The sequence below is a fragment of the Tigriopus californicus genome, chromosome 9 (assembly GCF_007210705.1).
Source record: "Tigriopus californicus strain San Diego chromosome 9, Tcal_SD_v2.1, whole genome shotgun sequence".
Taxonomy (NCBI): Eukaryota; Metazoa; Arthropoda; class Copepoda; order Harpacticoida; family Harpacticidae; genus Tigriopus; species Tigriopus californicus.
The window spans coordinates 6151572-6175432 of record NC_081448.1 but is presented as its reverse complement, the minus strand read 5'-3'; the positions used below and the strand labels follow the sequence as shown (position 1 = coordinate 6175432).

The window sequence follows — 23861 nt, the reverse complement described above, 5'->3', positions numbered from 1 at the left end:
AACAAGTTAAAACTTTGTGACATTGTTTTTTTGTGATCTTTTAGGATATTTGGATTTCAAAGCGTAATTTTGACTTGAAACAATTTAAAGACAAATTTGATCTTTGGGAATCTATTTTCTTTACACTAGTGAATGGAAGCTTACTTTCTGCCCACTTGTGAATAGCCATGAGCCATGAAATGAAGTTTCTATCACTGATGTGATTTACTTTACTTTGTCGAGGGTTAAGACTATACCCATCAAAATCAGTTTTCATAAAAGAACACTTCTAATACATGTGCAAAACTTGGGAATATGACCTATTCATTTTAACCATTTTTGTGATCACTTCCATGTGTGCTCTTTTGTGCATAGGTATAGTGGTTCACATTTAGATTTGACAGGCTAATTTTGTCCTTAATCGCATTTTAGATCAATAAAAATTTGTTTTTGGTTTGGTTTATCACGGGCTTTTCTAACCGCTACAGGGAGTGTAATCTCCAGTACTATTAAAATGACAGGTTATAATTCGTCTATTTATTACCTTTCAATTTTTTATATGATATTTGGTCTACCAACGAATTTGAGTTGGCAGACCGAGCTAGTCCTTGAATCTAGGGTTGATCTGGAATGCTATCTATAATTTTGTCCAAGTCTGACTTGAAAGATGCTACCGGAGCAACAAGGCCTACGTATTCCCTACGAATATTAGAGGGAAGCACATTGAACAATGAAGGAGACCGAGAAAGAAGAGAAGTTGACTTCATTGTTCGAACTAGCCTGGATTCTCAAGGGCTTGAAGGTGCTCTCAAAACGCACATTAAGTCTCTGCGACCACTAGAATTGACCCTAAATTCTGGATTGGGACAAAGCTCATGGACACCTTTGAAGAAGTATAGTTTCAGTACCTTCGTACCTTCTCTGAACACTGTGCAGTTCCAAAGTTTTTTAGCCTCTCCCAATATAAGAGCTCTCTCATTCCTGTGATGTTCCTAGTGAAACATATTTGGAATTTTTCGACCTTTTGCAAACCTGCTGAACTCATTGGAGCCCAAATGCGATTAGGTGTTTCTTCTTTTCCAAATCTTTTAGAAGGAGTATGAAGAGTGCAAGGTCCGTAGGCACCATTATTACGAACATCATGGGCCTGGCAAATTGGCGAAGGATTCATAGGAATAGGTTAGCATTATCAACTTTCAAAACATTGGGTTCTTCGAAGGGAGCTTTACGACGCCCCTTCAAACCATTTGCATCTAATATGCTGAAAGAAAGGCGTCAAGTGATTATTTGCCTTCTGAGATTGAGAGCAAGCCGGCAGTCATAAGGTGACGCCAAAACGTGCGTAGTGCGTACACACCTCTCTAGTCTATTCTTCGTGGAGCGACCTTTACAATCTTCTTGAACAGTCGCTGACATCCAAACTTGTTGCCGTTCGTTCGTTCGTTCGTTCGTTCGATCTTTGGTGCACAGAAGCGTAAGTGGGGCTGTGGTGGAAACCGAAGACCGACAATGGCAACACGAGCGTACGTCGAGCAAAAATGTTTCTAGTATATAAGCTATTCCGAGATGGTGAGAAGGCTATCAGTTTCATTTTGAATCTTATCCTTCCAACACTATTTATCATGCTTCGCTTTGTTGCCCTCATCGCCCTTGTGGCCTGTGCCGTCGCTGACAACGCCCCTTACCGCCCTGCCCCCTCTTACAATGAGCCCAAGTACGACGAGGCCCCCAAGCCTTACTCTTTCCAATACGGTGTCAACGACCAATACTCTGGCTCCAACTTCAACGCTCAAGAGACCGCTGACGGCAAGGGTGTCCAAGGCTCCTACCAGGTTTACCTTCCCGACGGTCGTGTCCAGACTGTGACTTACACCGCTGATCACTACAACGGTTATATCGCTGATGTCAAGTACGAGGGTGAGCCCACCTACCCCAAGTACGAGCCTAAGCCCGCTCCCTACAAGCCCGCTCCTTACAAGCCCGCTCCCTACAAGCCTGCCCCTTACAAGCCCGCCCCTTCTTACTCCGCTTAAGAAGCCAGGACTAAGTGAAGACAGTGCCATGGACTTGTCAGCAATGGTCAAAATATTTAATGCTTATTATTTATTTTGATGGCTCCTGGTGAATTTGGATTTCTTCTTATTATGTGCCGTGCATCATCCAGTTGAATGAAGAACAACATCTGATTCACGATTGTTTTTGCAGCTTCTTGTTGCCGATTCAAAATAAACAGAGATTCAAATTATACCATACATTTTTCCGATGGCTCGATGTTATTGGATTTTCTCAAGATTGGTAAGCGGTATACAAGAACGGTTTGAGTCCTTCTGCAAGATATGAAAACTACTATTGTTCCAGGATAGTCCTTATATTTGTCTTACTTTAAACAACAAATGACTTTTTTTACCTCAGTCTGTGAATCTCTTCTTCAAAAGCCAGAAAAGTTTCATTTTTACTTCTGAAGTAAGCAACATTTCTTTTGAGGTCAATCTGGCCCTGATGCAGTCAATTTTTCTTACTTGCAGACTCACCTAAGGATACGTTCTGATGATGTCAGTACAAATTTCGGGAGGTCAATGGGAAACTTTTCATACGGTAGAGGTGCTAAAAAAACAAGATACAGCGAGCAATATTAGACAAAAAACTTTTCCAGGTTTCAAAAGCCTTTTGCAATAACAGAAAATTCTAACGTAGAAAAATTAAGTCCAAAAATAGCTTTTTTTGGTCATAAAGCATTTTTAAACATGTTAATGTTTAAAACTGTGACAGTTAATTGATTTGAAAAGCTAGATGAACCATTTTTTCATGAATAAATGAATCGGAACTCTAATTTTATCCCTTTGCAAAGAACTATTATGCCTCAAAAGTACGGATGACCTCTCAAATTTGATGGTGACGTCATCTTCCTTTCTTGCTCCGGAATGGGATCCCCAGCAGTTCAAGACGAAAAACGTTCTCATCTTATTTACTCTTATATTCATAAAACATCTGGTCTGACTACTAATTAGAATTGGCAGATCTGGCTTGGCCTTGAATATTGGGTTGATCAGGATTTTTTAATCAAAAACTTGGCTAAAATCTAACTTAAACGATGCTACTGGATCAACCAACACTTATTGGGACATTGAAGCAGGAAAGGAAGATGACGTCACCATCAAATTTTGAGAGATAACGCATACTTTTGAGGCCTAATAGATCTTTGTCAAGCGATTAAGTAAGAGTTCCAATTCATTTATTCATGAAAGGAACGGTTTATATCGTATTGCAATTGAATAATCGGTCCCAGTTTTAATCATTAACATGCTTAAAGATAAATAAATAAAAAAAAAATCAGACAACTGATGTTTAAACGAGTCAATACGAATACTAATATTTGAGGCGAGCAAATTGAACAATGAAGGAGCCTGAGAAAAAAAAGGGTCTTTTACTTTAGCCAGGCTGAATTCGCGAAATTTAGCAATTCATACGCATAAGTAATCAAAATGTTTTGCTTTGGTTTTGATGCTAATGCCAGAATTGAGCCAAAACTTGAGCATGAGCTCTCATTAGCTTCCCAACCACGATTTTGCATGCTAATTTAAGAGTTGTGCTTGTAGTGTGTTAGGATGCACGTTGGTCTAAAACAGCCAAGCCTAGAAAACCGTAGTAAGGCTTAAAAATATATACTAACAACCTGGCTGGTTTGGATCAAATACATGCTTTTTCGTGAGTTTTTATCCGAAGCCTTTATGATAGTAAATTTGGTTTCCGTTGCGTACATCAGAACTGATAGGATATAAACGATACGCAGTTCCTGTATTTTTCATCTTTCTTTGATAGCTTGACAATAGTGGAGTCAATTCGTTTTCGCAAATTAATACCACCTCCCTAACAAGGATAAGCATTGGCCAAATTAGAGTATAAGTGGGTTTTGATTTGGTTCCACATACACACTTTGACTTATGGTTCGTATTTCATGGTTCACTTTATTTCGAGACATTTGAAGCCTGGTTGTAATCCAATGGAGTTTAAGAGTCAATGTGTTCAAACTGACGAGGTCAACAAGGCTCCTTGGAATTACCACAATTATTTCAGTTAGCTCGTCTACCTTAAGACCCTTGGGCGATGCCTCTGTAAAGGGATAGAAAGTAGAGCCATATAACTCACTGAGGGGCTGGTGCTCTTTTGCAATCACCATAGTACTCAGGTACCTATGACATACTTTGACTACCCATTGCGAATGGTTCCGTTGTTTTACTAGATCTAAATAGAATGTGGAACAAAAGCCGATGAAATAACTTCTCAAGTAAAATATACCTATAACTCGAGCCCTTTCGTTATCAATGTGGGGTTAGCAAGGGGCAGGAGCTTTTTGGTCACCGTTTGGGGACAAATTGACTTCCGTTATTCATAGTAGAAGCCATTTAGGATGAGGTTCTTCAAACAGACTTGCACCCTTCGGCTCTTTACCTTTTGGCTTCAATATCTTTCTGTATTCTCTCATCTCGTCGATTTGGTTCCACTTCTTTTTATCGTCACCTACGTCACTCATCACCTGATCCATATTGGTGGCAGCCCTAAGGGGATCTTTCTTTGTGGCATTCATTCACTCATTAGCGTCAAAGATGGACAGACTGCTCGTTCTTTCACAGCAAAATGATTGTCATAGTTACAACTGATTAATGAAACTGTTTCTTAAATTGTCCTAGCTACACAAGACCTAACACAAGAACGAAATGAAACTTGAATCGTACAGCAGAAACTGTTTCTTAAATTGTCCTAGCTACACAAGACCTAACACAAGAACGAAATGAAACTTGAATCCGGACCAAACAGTTGTGAGTTTTACTACATAAAAGTTCGATATTGACTGGCAAAAGTTGGCACTTTCGGGTCAAACACGACTCTCCGTTGGAAGTTTGCACGCTTTTTTCGTGACGTCAGTCCTCGTACGATGTCCCGGAGACCCATAGCCTAGAGCCTAATGATACATATTTTTGAATAATGACATCCATTTTGATGGTAGTGGTCTGAAAATTCACTAATTGTGAAGATTTGTCAATCAACATGCCATGAGAGAGCCAGAAAGGTTGCCAATTTCATGTGTGTCAAAGTCAATTTCATTGTCAAGTATACGTATAACTTTACAAAATGTTCCTTGAAATGTGTAATTTTGAGTGCATGTACCCGCCTCACAAAGCAAACCCGTATTCTCATCTATGCCATTATAGGTCATTTTAATAAAAGCAATAACAGCCCGAGACTCTTCAACAAAGCGCCCGCCTTCCTGAGGGTCATCCATGTTGAAAAAAATCCCCTTCCCAAACTTAAAAAATACCTAGATCATTCCCTCCAGACCATTTCAGACCAACCCTCGATACCTGGGTATCATCAATTAGCAAATTCTAACTCGATTTCTGATCAGATTAATTTTTGAGTGATTTTGTAATCACGTTCTTTGTGCCTTGAATCCTTTCAAGAAATCTGTCTCAATAATCATAAAGCAAAACTTGTGTTTTGATGATTTTTACAAGTCTATGGTCGAACACTATTATTTTGCAATTTTTCAACTTATAAGCCCAAGAATATGAGTGTGACACCTGACTAAACTAAAAAGAGCTGTGCATTACAACTTCATTACATCATTATTATTGGGCTTTTAATAGCTACAAGGAATGCAGTCCGAAGTACTTTTAAAATGAATAGTTAACATTTGGCTATGTTTTATCTATTAATCTATATATGATATTTGGTCTACTGGTCTACCAACGAATTTGTGAGTCAGTCCCTACCATAATTTCTCTTTATTGAATTATAATGCGTTTGTATTGTTTTTGGCTAATTCTTTCAAAATCTTGAATTGTTCTCAAATTACATTGCTAATGGCACTCTTTCTCTTCGATTTGAATAAATGACAAGGTTCGGCTAACAAAGTAAAAGCATTTGTTGTTTTGTCAGAGCAGATTAATTTTGATGCCTTTTCATTTGTCACGACTACTGATATAAGAGTTTTGAGCATGCACTTGCAAACGAAGTCAATATTAAGGTTGTTTTAATGGAAGAAACTGAATGCGTCTATTCACTCCCTGCCGACGTGAAGCTTTGCTCTTAAACATATTTTTGGGTTGTTAAGGTTGGCCCCCTAACATTATCAGACAGCACAAGTTTTCTAAAAGTTACTTAAAGAGTGACTCATTCAAGAGTTCTAGGCCACGGACTTTTAGAAGTATGGACTGCGAACGAGCTTGCCGGCAAATCGGCCTGCTCTTGGTCATAGCCACTCTGAGCCATTTTTTGATTAAAGTAATAAAATAAGAAACGTAGATCTCTTCAATTAACTAAACGGCAGTTTAAGAGATAGGATATTTTTGCTTCCGTTTGCAGTCCATATCTCTAGAAGTCCGTGTCTGGGCCTATTTGTGCTTGTGTTTTATGTACTTGTCTATGTACTTTTCTCTCCTTTCTTGATCCGTGGAGCGACGCAAGAGTTAGAATGGGCAAAAAAAGAGACAACAGGAAAAGTAGCATAATGACTAGGGCCGGCCAAAATTTGCATATAAATATGGTCTTTAATGTCAGCAAATTTGCATACAAAAGCACTTAAATTTCCACAAAAAATTCCAAATAAACTTTTCAAAACATAGGCACCGAGTCCTTCTGGAGGGCTGTAAAAACTATTTTTGCCCTCCAAATGTATCAATAGTCAATGAAAAGTAAACTTCTATAAAAATGTATCTCTCAGCACAAGATTTTGAATCTTCTATACCTGGGAAGAAGAGGCTTGGTGTGGTAACATATTGGTAGAGCATCTGCTCTCCAGCTCCAATTTGCAAATTCTGGTTTGATCCCAGGCTTGCCAAATCAAGCTTCATTGTAGTATTTAAATTACTGCATGAGGTGTTGCTCTGACAGCTTAAATAGGCAAAAGTGCGGTCATTCCTGAGGGTGAGGCAATAATTAATCTTGGCTGTGACAACAAAGCGGGAATATCCCTCCATTGGGACGCCTGTCATCAGATAAAAGGCCAAGTGAGAGAGCTGTCATCTTTTTAACAAACAGACAAACCTGGGGAAAAGATTCTTGTATTGTTCAAGCTGTCTCTCAGACCATAGACCACTGAAAATTATGGACGTATCTCAATGACCAAGACTAATCATCACGACTGCACCATTGGTTATGTCATGTTGCAGGTTTGTCTTGTCCATAGCTTTCTTGAAGCTCAAGAAACGCAATTTTCAAGATTTGCTTGGCAGCCCTGATATCTTGACCAACAAATTGGACCAAAGTTTCACATACAGCTTAAAGGTAATTGCGGCTGAATTGGCTTTTTGTTATGAACAGCCTTGGTTGAGGTAGGTCCATAATTTTCAGTCGTTTAGGCTCAGACCAATCAGGTAGACCAGCATCTTGTACATATATCTTTAATATTGCATGCTAAAAAGATACCTAAGTTCGACAACAGCATATTGATAATGTCTCAATGAGACTATTACACAATATTTTTGTTATTGAGATTATGTCTCCTTACTTGTTAGAGATAAGATTATGCTGTTAAAGTTTCTTGAAAATGATAGCAGTTTCCACATTAATCTTGTAACCATTTACTGATACTCCATGGAAACATGTTAAGATGTGTCTGACTTTTAAAGGAGAAGAATGTTGCCAAGCAAAGTACGTCCAAATCTTCAATATGGTGTATCTCCAAAAAAGGGATATGCAGGTGGCTTTTAATATATCTGTAACCTATCTTGTGCTTTCATGTCAAACAAATTTCTGGAAAAAAATGAGGAAAACAAACAAATCTCTCAATTTTCTCCAATGACACAAGTTATGTTCAAAAATTTTAAATTGCAGAAGTATTAATATTTTTGTGCTGCAGTGGCTGAAATTGCAAAATAAAATGTAGAAAAATGTCAATTATTACAGACAAAACTGCAAAATTTCAGATGCACAAATTTGCAGAAAAATCTGGGATATGCCAGCTTTTTGCAACATTTGCTGCACAATTTGCAGGACGCAGATATTGGCCGGCCCTAATGACAACAACAAGGCAATTGGTTGACACATTCATTTGTTGATACCTATGTTGTGAATGCAGATTTTTACGGATATAACAGTCGACATAATAGATAAAAGAAAAGCAACTCATTAAATAATCCACACATCATTCTTCTTTTGGACTGAAGCTTGATATTTTTTTGCTGCTGAACCAGCCTGAGACTTTAAATCGCTTACAAAAGTTCTTCCCGAAGAAATTACAGATTCATGTCTCAAGTTTGCGAGTGTTTATCAAACATATGGCTCTTGGCACAAGCTTCAACAATTACAACCATATCATGGCAAGTAGATGACACTTAGCACAGAGCCTCGACAAAAACCTCTACTCTAGAATGGGTGACTCTATCTTTGTGTACCAAAGACTTCTTGAACTGTCTTCGAAGTTTTGTTTGCTTGAGAGGTCAACTACATCTTCTATTTTGCGACAACGGTTGCAATTTTGTTGTTGCGAAAAACTTAATGGAATCATTGAGAATGCCCAACCCTGCCAGAGATGGTTTGGAGATGGCCATAAATTGGTCGTTGAGTGAGCTTTATTTTTGGACGAAACTGTGTGCTTGAGCTTGTTCCGGATAGTGGGTGCCAAAAACCCCGTTGGCTAGTAATGCTGAAGAGGCCAAAACCTCACTATGTACAGATCCTGGTAATCGTTATTCTCCACCGATTAGTTGGCGGTGCTACTTTTTTAAATCTTAACCTGACCTAATCAAACCTAATCTAACCTTACCTAACCTAACCCAACCTAACCTAACACGATATTAATAACCCTTAAAGTCTCTATCTAAACCTATTAACAATTTGCCACAAATTTAAAGATGAGCACCACCAACTAATCGGTGGAGAATAACGTTTATCTACAGATCCTTGGAAAGCTCCCATCCGCTCCCATCATAGACGGCGGTCATTTGTCCACAAATTTGCCATGGATTTGCTTCATGAAATAGAAGTTTTACTGTTTCAATTTCATCGAAGAGACTAATTAATTATTCTACTAATGTTTCATTAAAATGATCAGTTACTGACATGTTTCGGAAATATTCGATCATTCCCGCAGGACCTACAGGACCCTGTCCCGCGTTTGAAACGTAAGGTTTCGAGAGTAAACCGAGCAAGTCCCGTACGAATGCATTCCTAATTTTGAAAATAACCCCTCGTTTGTTGCATCGTTCGATCGTTCGTTGGTTAGTCGGTTCTTGACCTCCGGTTGCCTCATACTCGTTTTCTTTTCCCAGGCTGAGTCAGAGCACAAAGCATTCCTCAAGAGTCGGCGCAAAGACCCAGCCAGTCTGGCAAGTCTTTAGAGCTCTGAAAATCTGAGGTGGCCGATCCAATCCAAAGTAAGAAGTAAGTTATGAATGAAAAAAAAAAACTTAATTTGATATTAAAAAGTCAGAGACACATTTTGAGGCTCATTGACGGTTTGTATTTTTTGCTTTATCCCATCACTAGTAGCGCTGCTCCATGATTCCCGATCAAGCTGAATGCGATGAAACCACTGAAACCTCTATGGCCCCTTTTCTTCGATTTCTGTTCAATGGCTGGCAAAGAATGAAGTACCAGGCGTGCCTCCCTAGGATTTTGTGATTGTAGGCGGGCGGGCGTACGATCATGGAGGGCGCGGACAGCGCAGACGGCGCGGACCGACGGGCAGACTTTGTTGTGGATCCATACTACTACTGATTTGAACGAGTCTGGGCGCGTAATTTTCTCAAGAAAGACTCGAAAACAGGTCCGCCCCCGCATTGATTTGGAGCATCCCAATTGTTCTTGATGAATTCATTTTTGAGGATCGAGAGTCACTCATAACTAACTATCAGCCTCGCCATCTCAAGTATTCCAGGTAAGACGAATTCCACCTCTAGATCGACCTCAGCCACTCACTTGATTCCATCTCAGACTGGGATGATCTAGCTTGCTTACTTACTTACTTACTTGCTTACCGCGGTTGTAGTGGTCGATGTCCTTGTATTCCAAGTTACTCGTCCGTCGTTGGTTGATGGTTGGGTGGTTTGGGGCGCTACTGGGCCGCTTCTGGGCTGACGAATAATGAATGACTGAATGATGTGTCGCTCCCCATTTTCTCACCACTTCTTCCATATCAATCAAGCGTGCCATCTCGCACCTTCGTTTTATTCTTCCTTCCTTCTCGATTGGTATCCATCTATTCATGCATTCGTTCATCTTGATCTCTTTCTTTCTTTCTTCCTGTCTGTCTTTCTGTTTGGCGTTTTCTTTCGGACGTTTTTTTCCGTCGTTTGATCGGGCTTGATTTGCTGGCTCGTTTGGCCTCGGCCCATCCAATTGCCAGGGCGGAGTCTCGCTCATCGATCCTCAATCGATCCTCAATCCTCTGCCGAGACAACCAACATCGTACCCCGTCATTTTCAAGAGAACGTGGTGGTTCAAGATATGGTGATGATGATGATGATGATGGTATTTTTGTGGTGGGATGCGTGGTAGTTGTGCTAGTAGTGGTTCTTGAACGTGTTGCTGCATCACATGGGTTGACCTTGCCCTCCGGAGCATCTTCCTCTGATTACTCTCACACATCAACCAACATTGCCAGTGCAAATCTGACGATCGAAAGGAGGTTGTCTTTTATCATCGGTGGTGGTTCATGATTACCATCCCCAGTGCCCTAAGCCTTGAGATTTTTACTGGTCGATTCGTGTCAGCTTAATACCCTACGGGTCATCCACCTCTTTTTAGTGCCATGGCCACCGAATCCTATCACTTGTCCGTGGGCGGACCCAAGTTAGTGGTCTTGAATTGTTCCGAGGCTTATGCTCCCCTCCATGAATATGTTCCCTCGAATAAATCACCGATTCTCCAATCGTCGTGGAGTTCCAATGGCACGTGCTTGGCCTCCTGTGTTCGCCACAGTGATAAAGTGGTCATGACTTATTCCAAAAGAAACGTGTTTTCCTCAGCCGAAATCGCCACGGGCTTGAGCCAACCTTTGGCCGTCGTTTTCCCTCGGTAAGTTCAGTTCAAAATCGAACTCTGAAGCCGTTTCTAATGCGGTTTTCTACCGTTTATCCTGCTTGCAGATCCACGCAAAGAAAGCTGTTCGTGGGCAATAATTGTAAGGTGATCTTGTACGATATCGCGAAGAAAAAGGCAGCCAAAGAGTTTGAAGTCAAGGAGCCCTTGTCGTGTCTGGACATCAGTGTTAATGATCAATATTTGGGTGCGGGTTGCAAAAGAGGCAGCTTATTTTTGCTCAACAACATGACCAATCAAACCAGTCCGCCATTAAAGACGGTCGAAGCCGACGAGATAACAGCCGTTCATTTCTGTCACGGCTACAAATCACGTCTAGCCTCATGCAACGATGCGGGCTCAGTCAATTTGTGGGACTGTAACGCGTCCAAGGTGTTGAAGACCTTTCGAGAGCACACAGCTCCAAGCACTGGTCTGGCCTCATTTCCCTTTAACGATTTGCTACTATTGTCATCCGGGTTGGATAAGAAATGCGTGGGCTACGATGTGAAGAGTGGGGAGACTTGTTCAACTTTGAAAACTGATTATCCATTAACATCAGTAGAGGCACTCCTCAATGGAAATTCTATAGCTTTGGGCACTTCCAATGGCAAGGTGCTCATCTACGATTTAAGATCATTCAACAAGCCTCTAAAAATTGTCCCTTGTCAAAGTGGAGCCGTGCGCAGTTTGGTGTGTCAACCCCCTCCAGAAACACCTCGAATTTTACGATCTCAGCCGTCTAGTACCAAAGTGAAACTCTCCAATTTCGAGACTTCTTCCTCCTTGAAAGAGAACATACCGAGTTCGTCTCCGGATTTGCTCAGGCCGCTAGAAGAAACAACTACCACAACTGGGATGACGAAGCAGTCATCCACACCTGATTTAGGTCGAGACAGTATTGGCAGTCAAGTCTTTTCACCCTTGAAACAAGCTGGAGTCTCATCCCCAGCCATGTCTGTCCAAAGTTTGGGCTCCCATTACGGTCAAAACAATGCCAGTAACCTATCGGTCAATAACATATCACATGATAGTCTTTTTTCGCCCTTACGAGATAACAATTCGATCCATTCCCCTTTGGGAACAATGTCCGGTGATATGAATTTGTCCTCCAATGTAACCCGGTTAAGTGTTGGTAATAACTCTGGTGTCTTCATCCCCAAAACCCCGATAGGGAGCTTCAATAAAAGCTCAGGAACGCCCCTTATTTCACCATTGACCATGATACGTGAGGAAGACACGTTAGAACATGACAAAATAGCTGCACGACTTTCTCATAGTTTTATTCAGGCTTCGCAACCCTCTCCGAAAAAGTTCACGCATGCTAGCAAACCGACATTAGTGGAGGTATCCCAATGTGAGACCCTACCGACTGGTTCGTCCACGGCTTTTCAACAATCTCGTTTGACCTCAAGCACACCAGCAGCGCTTCTAGCCTCAAATTTGGAAGGACAGACTCGTCAAGTAGTGCGGATAGACGACGAAGATGAGGAAGATGAAGATGAGGACGAAAACCACGAGTCCGAAAGGCCCGTAGATGATGTGGACTCGTACGACTCGTCCGATAAAAACAATTACCGCCGAACTTCAAAGACCAAAGGTGATGGTGGTGACATCAAAGCCATCATGACAGCCTTTCCACGAGCATTAATGGAAACACAACAGTACATGCATGACTCCGCAGATGAGCTTGTTCAAAGAAGTGCCCAAATCGCGGACCAACGAAATGGTAAAGAATCCGCCGGGCACGAGATAGATTCGGTGTTTCAGCAAAAATTCATGCGATCCTGCGTGGAAGAAGCTATGGATGAATTTTGTTCTGAGATGCGACAACAAATGTGGCACATGCAGTACGACACAATCAGGGCATTTCAATTGCAAAAAGAAGAGATGGGAAGACTCTTACGATCTTATGCCGTGAACGAAGCCCTTCTTTCAGAGAATCAGAGACTTAAGCAAGAAAACGAGACCTTAAGAAACTATTTTTAATACCAGACTGTTCATGAAAACTTATTACAAATGTTGAAATAAAAATGGTGTGGCATGGTCGTCTTAACACGGTTTGTTAAGAATAATCGAACCTTTCGTTATTTCGAAAGAGCGTTTATTTCGTTTTTCCAGCGTAACACTAAAACAATGAAAGCGGTGTTGAAACAATTGTTTGAAATGTCGTCAAACCGTGATATGAGCTCCCTTAGGCCATTAGCTTTCAAGGGTATCGACATTTACATATATTGGTGCTTGCGAAGTGTTTCTTGCGTTCGGTGCGTTTCAGCTTACCTTGTAATTTGAATTTCCCTAATTTGAGAGGGTTTCATGCTCGTCGTTGATGCATCATGTTTTTCTACGTAGGGAAAATGCTTTCAAATTAAAATTGCTCTTATTGATACGTTGATGGCTTAAGGGAATTTTGGAGTTTCGTCCTTGCAAAAGTACGCCTCGTTAAGAAATCCCAGAGGATTTCAAGGCAATAAAAATTGAAGCCTCAATGATGCAGTTTTATTTAGTTTCACTAACCTTTATGGATAACTCAAATTCATAAGGCTGTGTGTTGAACGTTTTTTTTTTCAGAATTGAACTGAGTGACTCATAAATGTGATCAAGTGTAGTTACATTAGAGAACATTTTGATTTATTTTAAAATTGTGCAAGAAATGGAAAGAAAAATACTGTACTCCTGTAATGTTTTTCTGTCCTTTGTTTGACCGATTCTCCATTTTGGAGCATTCGGTGTAACGTACCTTTTTTGTCCGGCTCCCTGCCAAACGCCATTTCAATGACGGGAGCTGGCTTAGGAAGAGTTCAATGTGGACCACCATCTTCTATACAATTTTAATGACCAAGATTTTTATCATTTACCACTACCAAATTACACGCGTACCATTTGCTCCTCATCTCGTCATTCCTTACACGTGCACTAAAGCAAATGTAATCGGCTCACCTCTGATATCACAGTTTTATTCATTTGATTACGTATGTTGGAGTTAGTATATATTGAGAAGAACTAATGCAGCGGACAATTTTAAGAATCGGTACGACTAGGCACGGACTTCTAGAAATATGGACTGCGAACGAGCTTGCCGGCAAATCGGCCTGCTTTGGTCATATTCACTCTGAGCCATTTTTCGATTAAAGTAATAAAATAAGAAACGTAGATCTCTTCAATTAACGGTAGGTCAATTTTATATCATTTACATGCAAAGTCGATCGTTTCAAAGTTATGTTGTCAAAAGCTTATGTAGCTACCAAGAGAGGCCGAAAATTCAAATTTTATGTAGTGTTTACTACATAACTTTGAACATGTCTCCTGAGTTCCCTAAGCATATGTTTAGGCTCAAACTTGGCTGAGTTCATCTTTTCAACAAGATCTTGTGGTCGTATCAAGTGCTTATTTGGAATAAGATGAGCGATTTAGGAGATAAGATATTTTTGCTTCCGTTTGCAGTCCATATCTCTAGAAGTCCGTGGACTAGGGCAAGAATTCTGTTCTCAATTGTCGTAGGGGTTCAAGCTCCCGGGCAAGGAGGTTCATCTTTTATTTTGATATTTGCCTCGTTGACCCACTCTTGTATACGTATGTCATACATATTTTTCTGTTTTTTTATACACTTTAACATGACCAGAAATTCGGTATGAATTGTTAAGGCATTTATGTTTAGATGTAACCGGAGCATTTTTGGGCTAACATTGACGAAAGCAAAGCCATTTAACCACAAAGTAGAGGTTTTTATAAGTCATACTATAATTTGCGATCTAGTGCAAGCCAAGTGTGTTCGTAATTTTTTCAAATTTAATTTCCTTCACTTTTTTTTTTTTCATGAATGTGTTTTAAGGCATAAGTGACAACAGATAAATATTCATTCGATTACATGCCAATCATAAAACTTTCAAGATTGCCACAGCGATGTTTCATATAAACCGTTAAAAATCTTACTTCAATAATACCTTGCCAAATTGCAAAGAACTTAGTGATAGCTAGACTTCGAAACAAAGTTGCATTTTTGGCCAAAATGGGTTTTTAGTGCGAAAAAGTTGAGAAACGTGAAAAAAGTAAGCCGGGCAATAAAGGTGGGTAAATGCAAAATCAAGTTGTAAAAATGCAAGAAAGTTGTTGCAATTGCCAAATGTCGCACAGCCCAATTTAGCCTCTTCCCTGCATTTTTTCTTCTACAAAATGTTAGGCACTCAACTTCATTTGCAGGGAGGGCCATTCAAATCTGTCGCCATTTTGAAGCTCCATAAGTACCATAACTCATGATTGGTTCATCCAAGGTGAAATCGTAAATTTAGCGAAGTCGGCCAAATGCCTTGGGGGTTAAGAACTAAAATATGTCGGCTCCAGCTCTATTCTCCTTCCCAGAATCGAATATACAGTCTTAATTTGAAACCACGCTGAAGACGAAGTTGATCTCCATCCGAAATTATCGTAATGCAACTTGGTTTTCATCCCTCTGAGGACCTATGAGTGTTTTGGACCACCCACTTGTAATATTGACAGTTCAAGACCTGATCTTGGCAGAAGTTTTCTCATAGGAAAAGAACCAAATCACTTTTGGTTGAACTGAGTTTTTGAGCTTGTTCAACGATTTCTTGTTGTTCAGAAGGGCCCTTCTCCTTTATTTTTTTGTCTAACTATTAGCCTTTTCCCATCACCTTTTCCAATCTTGTAGAAATGATAACTATATGAAATCATCTCGAACGGTGAGTCGAATGGATGAGCAAGGGTCTTTAAATGGACTGGACTATTAACTGGAAGTCTTTCCGATTGTACCGTTGTCCATGCCGGAAACAGATCGTTATTAATTTAATTGGAAAATCCATTGCTTTTTGGGGAACCTTTAATTCGGTTGCCTACAGTCCCATAGTCGAAATTAAAGTCAATCAACCAAAGCTTTTCTAATGCTCCTGATTATCCTGGGGGAAATATTTATAAGGTCAGGAATCTCGAAATCTCCTTTTCAGCGTGGCTTCAAATTTAGATTGTAAGTTCTTATGACGATTCTGTGGAGGAAAATTGAGCTGGAGCCGCCTTTTCTGATATTCACTCACATGGAGTATTGCTTGATTCCAAAAATTACTCTTTTTACTTTTGACGAACTAATCACGAGTTATGGAGCTTCAAAGTGGCGACAAATTTTAATGACCCACCCATTACTAGGATATCAATTGAATTTCTGCGTGTTATTTACAAGCAATTGATATTTCTTTTTTTTCGAATGTTCTCTTCTGGAGCCAAGTGTTATTGCTGAGGGCGCTTTTGGTCACTAAATGATTTTGGTTCTGGTTGAATTTTGATCCGTAGATGGCAGGTGTAACTAAACTGCAGTTTGGTTTCTTGCTGACTTTTTTAAACAAAAAAGAGGGAGTTGAATTTGATATTCAAGTTCGTTGGTAGCCCAAATTTTGAAGTGGTAACCACTACACGTCCCATAATTTTCCAATTTAATAGTACCAGGGATTGCATTCCTTGTAACGGATAGTAAAGCCCGTGAAACACCAAACCAACAAAAAAGTTATAGTGCTAAAGACTTGTGTCTGAGGATTTAATCTTCATCTAACCGTGATGCGCGCAAATAAATAAAGTTATCAACAGCGGAAAACAAGTTAAGAAGGAGACTGATAAGGACTACTGATGGATAGCAGCGTCAAATTTTTGAAGCCAGATTCTACAACTGAAGCAAAGTTCTGGACCACAAAGATGCGGCTTCTGGCTCAAGCGCCACCTAATATCTGCCCATCTTGCAAGAGCTACAACAATGATTCGTAATAGAAAAAATCCTAATTAGTAAGAAAGTCAGAATCATATTTACTTTAAAACAATTTCTTGTTCTTCTTTTCAAGGTATCAATCTGTCTAATTTGCAAAGATAAAATCAGTTGCGTCTATTAATAATGGCCCAGAATTTGAAACAATCATGGAATTTACATAGCAACATATTATTGAAGTAACTCATTCATTATTTAACTTAAGGGTCAGATATTTGAGAACCACATAAACGAGATTAAAACCAAAAGATAATTTTTCCCTTATTTGATTCAGGTTTATTATTCCTCAGTTCCTGCAATTGTAATGTTATTTTTTGGGTTATATTTAAACAATAACTGAGCTCTTAGGTGGCGTTTGGGTCAGATGTCGTCACTTTGTAATCCAGCGCTTTGCTTCACTGGCTTCAAAAGCTCGATTCGACCCATCTGTAATAAGGACCCAAATGAAAAGTCTAAAAATGTTTCAAAATATGAAAGCGATTAAGAAAACATTAAAAAAAAAAATGAGGAAATTGAAAATGTGGCTTGAATTTTTTTTCGGTAAAAAGAGGAAAAAAGTCATAACAATTTAAGTAGTTTTAACTTTTGTTTCCAGGTCCAGTTATAACTCATTTCATTATCAGATACTTCAAAAAATGAACAAAAAATGAAAGGCTTGCACATTTGCTAATTTGTGAAGCATTATATTCAATTGATGCCGTCATTCAAAGCTTACTGCATTCTGCATCATTAAATGAACAAGTTTCATTGAGTGAAACAGAAAGAAGTTCTTGTGTCAATCAGTCGCGGGACCCAAAGTGTATTTTATTACCAGAGGAATGCCCGATTTCTTCCAGCTTCATCACTAGCTCTAGTCGACTTGCTATGTGACTTGTTTGATTAAGGGGCTGACCCGGTGCGTTAGAACTTGAGTTATACGGAACAAGAGCAGAACTTTTGGGCCATCGACTGGCGTTTGATTGACTGGCTAACGAGGGAAAACGAATTTTTTCTCATCTAAGGGTGTCCCAAAACTTTTAGGCGGTCCTTAGAATTACGATAAGATAGCTATAAAGTGTCCTTTGTTTCTCAATTACTACCATCAAAACACACTGGAGCTCAGATCACAACGCGGATCGTCTGCGCCTCTTTGGAATAAAATTGTTGAGGCATTCACCATTTTTTCGAAACCATGTATTCTTCAGCTTCCTTTCCAGCTCTGAAGCAGCATTTTTTTTCATGGTTGGACCACATTTCTTTAATTAGGCTTCAAACTGGAGTATTCCCAATCTAAATGAATATTTATATTGTTCACAACTCACTCTTATATATTGATGTAAATAAGGGTAAGTTTAGCGGGTTTTAGCATTCAAGTAGAAATAAGTCAGAGTTTTTAGCGCTTTCGAACCGTGCATAAATACATTTTGGGACACCCTGTATCTAGAACCAACGTTTGAAGAGCGCTTGCTTCAATTCTTCAGCGGCTCTCTTTCTCTCTCTATCTCTATGATTTCTTAGAAGATCTCGGTCCGTTGTTGCGATCAAAACGAATGTTTTCGTTGGCAGAACACTTGCTTCAGTCGAGAGTATTTGGCCTTGTCGATTCATCCATAACCAATGGGTCGCTCAGTTGTCGGGGCAAATCGAAAGCTTGTTTCCCTCTTGTCCTCTCTATTGTCCTCGCATCCTTCAAGTTTGAATACTCCTTGAGTACATACAAGATGGTTTCAGAGATCATGCCAATGAACAAGGAATAAACGAAGTGACAGGCACGGACTGAGGGCAAGCTGGACTGAAGGGGAGCATAATTGTTCCCTTGCAGTACATTACGGTGGTGCTACCCTGCGTTCCGTATCGGGTTTTGGCTTTCTCTGTCTCTGGCTCTCCACTCCCGCCTGTACTACTCTGAGATATTTCCTAGGAGTGGTGGTCCATGCATGGCCAAGCTATGAAGGCTCATGGTTGACGTAACTGAGAACGAATTTAGAGTGTTTCTGAAGATGCAGAGAGGAAGAGTGAGGGAGAGTCAGTATTATCCTTGAAGGTTAACCCTGGTTAGGGCACACTTTTTGTACGGTACATGCAAGAGGGGGAATTCAAGCACCCATCCATCTTGGACCAAGCACGCGCCGGTGCTGATGGTCTAGGCTTCTCCTCAAGGGTGCAAGGCTCTTCCCCAAAATGAGAGCTCCTTGTTTTCCAGCAAAAGCCCTCTCTTTCTCTCTTTCGTGCTTTGCCTTTGGCTTTCTGCAGCTCTTTCTTCATCCAGCCAAGGATAGAAGACGAGTGAACCAAGAAGACTGAGAGGATGGCGAAAGTAGGTAAGTCGCAGAGACACAAAGACGGCGGCCAGGACGAGGACCAGTCGTGAAAGTGTGGTCAGAGGAACCTCAGGCTTCTAAGTCTGACAGGATTGTCAGAAATCTGGCAATCTGCTGGTGTACTTTCATATTTGGATCTGACTGGACAGGAACTTTTCGTCAAATCTAACGGTTTTGCGGAGCCTCATTGAAATAAAAAGCCTCCAGTGGGTGCGGGTTAAGCAAGTGAGCAACTCGACCATTGTTAGCACAACCTTGATGGTGCCAGTTGGGATTACAGAGGAAACTCGAAAAGTTATCTCGTATGTATAAGCCTAGTTTACGAGGACGACGTGCTCAGCCTTCAAATACCCAATACATAACGCTAGGCGATGGGTTATTGGGAAGAGGTCTCGTATCGTGTTGTTGTCATCAAACGATTTAGCTGAACTTCAACAGTGTAATGGAACCACGTCACCTTACAATCAAACCAATCATCATCTCCTGACGTTGCTCTGACAAATCTCAAGCTTGACTGAGCAATGATCCTTGGACACTCTTCCCAGGTTATCTCAAAACTCAGGAAGGTGAATTAAGAGCAAAGACTTCTCCATAGGAAATATCAACGAGTATCGAGGGATTTTAAGGCTGGTTAATCTCTCTCACCATGAAGGATCAATTCGTTTTTTTCTTTCTCTCGTGGCTGATACATAACACCCAGTCTCTCCTCTTTCGGATCGATCAATTCGCCGATGCCACTGACGAATGCAGAGCGAGTGGCGGCAAGCCCATCACCTACATTTTGGATGAAGAGAATCCAGCCAGGTACATCGCTGTGGATCCTAGTTATCGTATCAAGACATTGAATAAAAACCTACGTCGGGTGGATGCTACCAAAATGTTCGGGAGTAGCATAGCCGACAGCCGATTTCTGCAAGATTTTGCCGAGGACGCGAAGCCACTTTGGATTTCCAAGTGGAACTCCACTTTTAATTGCGTGCTCCACGTGGAAACTGAACTTCCCAAAGGGGACAAGACCCGTTCAAAATATGATGCACTCTCATTAATCATTATTGAGTTGAATCATAGCGGACACCCAAAAATGTCCAACTACGTTGAAGTGGCCTCTTTGGGACACTCCGGGGCTCGCCGTAAGGTGGTATCCAAGAAAGCTCATTATTCCGATCGTATTTGGGCAGCCACCAATCCTAATTTCCTTTTAAGTGGACAATTGTCAGGATTCGATTCCATTGACTATCGGACCAAAATCGATGAGCAACATATCATAAAGCCTGAGACACTGCACTCGACTTTTGACAAACCTGCTTCTATCACCGTCAACATGTCTAACTGGACTTATAACTCCCATATCTACATGGTATTCACATCATACAAGTATCTTCGAAATGGAGAGCGGTGCCAGGAACAGAAGGAGTTTGACTGTTCTGCGCCCAGTTTCTTGAGTTCTTCCACGGATCATATGTGCATGAGTAGTACCCTGGCTTGTGACGGCTTACCTAATTGCGGTCAAGACTACTTGCCGAATCAAGACGAGAATTGCTTTAAGATTCATTGGAGCTCGGTTCTGCTGTCTTTGGTCTCGTATATCCTCTTGGCCATAACGCTACTTTTGTGTTTGTCATGCTTCGCCAGAGTGCTAATTCAGTGGTCTGTGAGATCTTCCTTGGCAGAACTACGTGGGATCGGCAGCCCAACTGGATCTTTTCGGTCATCCTCGAGGTTCTTTTCATTTTTAGGTAACACCTTCACCAGTCGTTGGGAGCGTCCTCCTCCAACGTATGACGAGGCTATGAAGCACGTGAATCCCGATCTGGCTCGTCCCAATGACCCTCCGCCATACAACGATACATTCAGTGATTCAGAACGGTCGGGTTCTAGCGCGCGCAGGGTTCAGCCCACTAGTGGAGCCACGAGTATAGTTGAAACCCCTCCTCCGGATTATGGTTGTCAAGATGGCCACCACTATCTAGAGCGGGGAGGTGGGACCACGGCATTGCGTTCTACTAATGTCCGGGCTTCTTCCTCAGGTGCTTCCAACATCTTGATCTCATCCTCGTTACCCTCGCTCTTAGAGAGCTCTGCAACATACCATCAACCCGCAGTGGTAATCCTCCCACCCACACCCGTCGCTCACTTACCATCAAATGTTGACCACACCCACCCACAGGGCTGTAAAGAACCATTATTGACCCAATCAGGTGCCAATGCTCGTTCGTCATTTCTGTTAACGTCATCATCGTCAGACTTACACACTCATTTGCCGAAACCGAATTCTCAAACCAATGAGGTCACTGAAAATACGGTTCATGTCGAAATATGTCAAACTTCCAGCTACTAATAGAAATACCATCCATTGATATTGGTCCTGGGATATTTTCCAACGAAGTGCGCCATACTCCAGGTATTCAGAAGCGAAGACAAATAAATGTACCACCTTTATGGTACTTGAATGACCGTGGTAACAAATATAGAAACACCAAACTAATTTCGAACCATCAATGTGATGAATTGTTTTAATGATGAAAATAGACTAAATAAAGGCGTACTTGGTAAGAAATGGTTTCTCTTACGAATGTTTTTCATTGACAGAGCAGATCAGATTGGCAAACGTGAACGAAAGCCAGAATTTTGCAACATCGATTCATCCATAGCAACATGTTAACAATAGCGCGCTCCTATGGGAATGTCGTCCACCAAAAACGGGAGCATGAAGAACCTGACTGAGAACCTGACTGATTTCGTGTTTCCCTGACGTCAAGCAGCATGTTAAATTTCAATAGCGCTTTAAGGATCGACGTTCCAAGAACATTCCACTTGTAGATCATAAACGTTTGCCTTTGAAGAATTTGGTTATAAAAGCATCAGACTACATGCAATGTTTTAACGTTCATGCCAAGATGGATCCATGTGGATGTTCTCCATATGTACCGTACGTACTACTGTCATCGCCAGAGCTCGAGGTTTCGTGTCACATTGAATTTTCATAGCCAAAGGGTGCTGAAAATAGGATGAGAAAATTAATGCTTTTTACGCTACCTCTGAAAAATGAACTATTGATAGCATATGTAAAAGCCTATGATGCAGAATATCAATAAGAGTATTGAATCGGTTCCAGCGCAAGGTGATCCATTGGATAGATAGTTCGAAACATCCATAGAGATTCAGGGTGGCCCAATGACCTTCTCAAAGTTGACATCAAAAGTTCAAGCAGTTCAAGCAGTTCAAGCCTATCTTTCTGCATGCATGCTCATACAGACAGACATATACCGCCGTGCGAGTGTATTTCAGTCCCTTTAACATGGCCACGCCCATTGTGGGCGGCATCCCGTCGCTAGAAGTGTTGGCCTTGGAGCGCTACCTGTTCATTCTGGAGGATGCCAGTGCGGGTGTGGTGCAACTGGCCCGTCACAATTCGCTGATCGGTCGTCAGATTTTGCCCCGGATGATGGCCAGTCTCAAGGACCACTTGAGTCGCCATCTTTTAGGCACGGCCAGCTCGGCGTTGCGGGATGAAATGATCCAGCGAATCGTGAATTCGGGGCGATTTCCCTCTGCCAAGTATCATCATTGCTATGATCTGTTATCCGAGATGGATGTCACGTTCGGAACCGAGCAAGATGTCAAATATGTGGACGAGATTCGAACCAATGGTCGGAAATGCAATTCCGTGTGTTGCACGGGTACTTTCATAGTCGAAACCATGATGTGCATTCTGATGAATGAGGATGTGACCAAGCTCATGTTAGATTTGGGTCAACCGGACTCCCCCGGTCGATTCCGGTTTTGGAACAAGGACAAACTGATGAAGAAGTACGTGTGCTTTCAAGTGCCGACCATTTTGGCGCACTACACCCAAGCCCTCAGGGCCATGAATGAGGAAAAGACGCCCAAATTGGCGCGGTTAGTCATCAACAACACGAACATTCGCTCCCGTATCTTTGCTACCCAGAATCATCATTTCGATGTGTTAACGTCCTACGACGAAACGGCTCAATATCTCGAAATCCCGGGCAGACTGAGCGAGATGGTCCCCGATGGAACGCAGTACTGGGCCTTTTCGGAGCATCTGATGATGTCTTTGGGACAGATGTTTGCCGGACGTACCTTCTTCAAGATGACAGAGATCATCTTGGGTCATGAGGCGTGTAATATGGGGCTGAGGATGACAGGTCCATCTCAGAAAAGTGTGACCTCTGATTTATTCCGTGCCCTCGGTCAAGCCTGCCCGAGACTCCGGGTCTTGGACTTGGCGTCCTCAATCAATTTGTCAGCCGAAAGTCTCCTGTTCATGGTGTTTAAAGATGCATATCGATCATTGCATCGGTTCGTATTCCTACCCGAAGAAAGGACGTCGGTCAACGGCCTCATCGTTCAGAATACCGAATGTGAATTATCAGATGTCAGCAGGCATGATACAAGACCTGAATGTGGTTGGTGTTACCAAGACAGTGATATGGACAAAGCTACACAGAATGGGGTCTATCAAGCAGATATAAATACACATATTTTGGACGACCGAGTCTATGAGGCTGTGGAGCGTGAATACCCTGAACAAGCGCCGTTGTTCCTCATGAATGTGATCAAAGTCAGTGATCTTGTCAAGTGCGTGGAAACAGACGAGAAACGACTCCAAGAGCTTAACCCCATATGTCAGTCATTGCAGAGCTTAAAGTTGAACATGGACACGGTGTGGCCGAAACACGAAATAGTACCTTTCTTGTTCACCAGTATGCCACAAATCAAAAGTCTGGGACACATCAATGTGGTTCGTGGTCTCAAAATGATTCGAGATATACCTC

General features: G+C 41.3%; 2 protein-coding genes across 3 annotated transcripts; both read left to right on the top strand.

Moving 5' to 3' along the window:
* The first annotated feature begins 1451 nt into the window (after positions 1 to 1451).
* Positions 1452 to 2231, top strand: LOC131886501 (cuticle protein 7-like). Its single transcript, XM_059234865.1, has one exon. The coding sequence runs from the start codon at positions 1518 to 1520 to the stop codon at positions 2010 to 2012; it is 495 nt and encodes a 164-aa protein (XP_059090848.1). The 5' UTR covers positions 1452 to 1517; the 3' UTR covers positions 2013 to 2231.
* A 6972-nt stretch (positions 2232 to 9203) lies between these two features.
* Positions 9204 to 13054, top strand: LOC131886787 (protein NEDD1-like). 2 transcript variants are annotated; one of them, XM_059235190.1, is made up of 4 exons: positions 9204 to 9360; positions 9466 to 9856; positions 10726 to 10995; positions 11067 to 13054. In XM_059235190.1, exons 3-4 carry the CDS (start codon positions 10730 to 10732, stop codon positions 12985 to 12987), a joined length of 2187 nt encoding a protein of 728 aa, XP_059091173.1. In that variant the 5' UTR covers positions 9204 to 9360; positions 9466 to 9856; positions 10726 to 10729; the 3' UTR covers positions 12988 to 13054. The 2 variants fall into 2 exon arrangements, with proteins under 2 accessions (XP_059091173.1, XP_059091172.1); XM_059235189.1 differs by lacking the exons at positions 9204 to 9360; positions 9466 to 9856 and adding an exon at positions 9940 to 10169.
* Positions 13055 to 23861: the final 10807 nt, after the last annotated feature.

What these genes read in the sequence shown, in the direction of transcription:
- LOC131886501 (XM_059234865.1), top strand. Translation starts at nt 1,518, where the DNA reads ATGTTTCTAGTATATAAGCTATTCCGAGATGGTGAGAAGGCTATCAGT.
- LOC131886787 (XM_059235189.1), top strand. Translation starts at nt 10,075, where the DNA reads ATGATGTGTCGCTCCCCATTTTCTCACCACTTCTTCCATATCAATCAA. An exon ending in TCTTCCTTCCTTCTCGATTG is followed by an intron (nt 10,170 to 10,725) that starts GTATCCATCTAT and finishes ACCTCTTTTTAG; the next exon opens with TGCCATGGCCACCGAATCCT. An exon ending in TTGGCCGTCGTTTTCCCTCG is followed by an intron (nt 10,996 to 11,066) that starts GTAAGTTCAGTT and finishes TCCTGCTTGCAG; the next exon opens with ATCCACGCAAAGAAAGCTGT.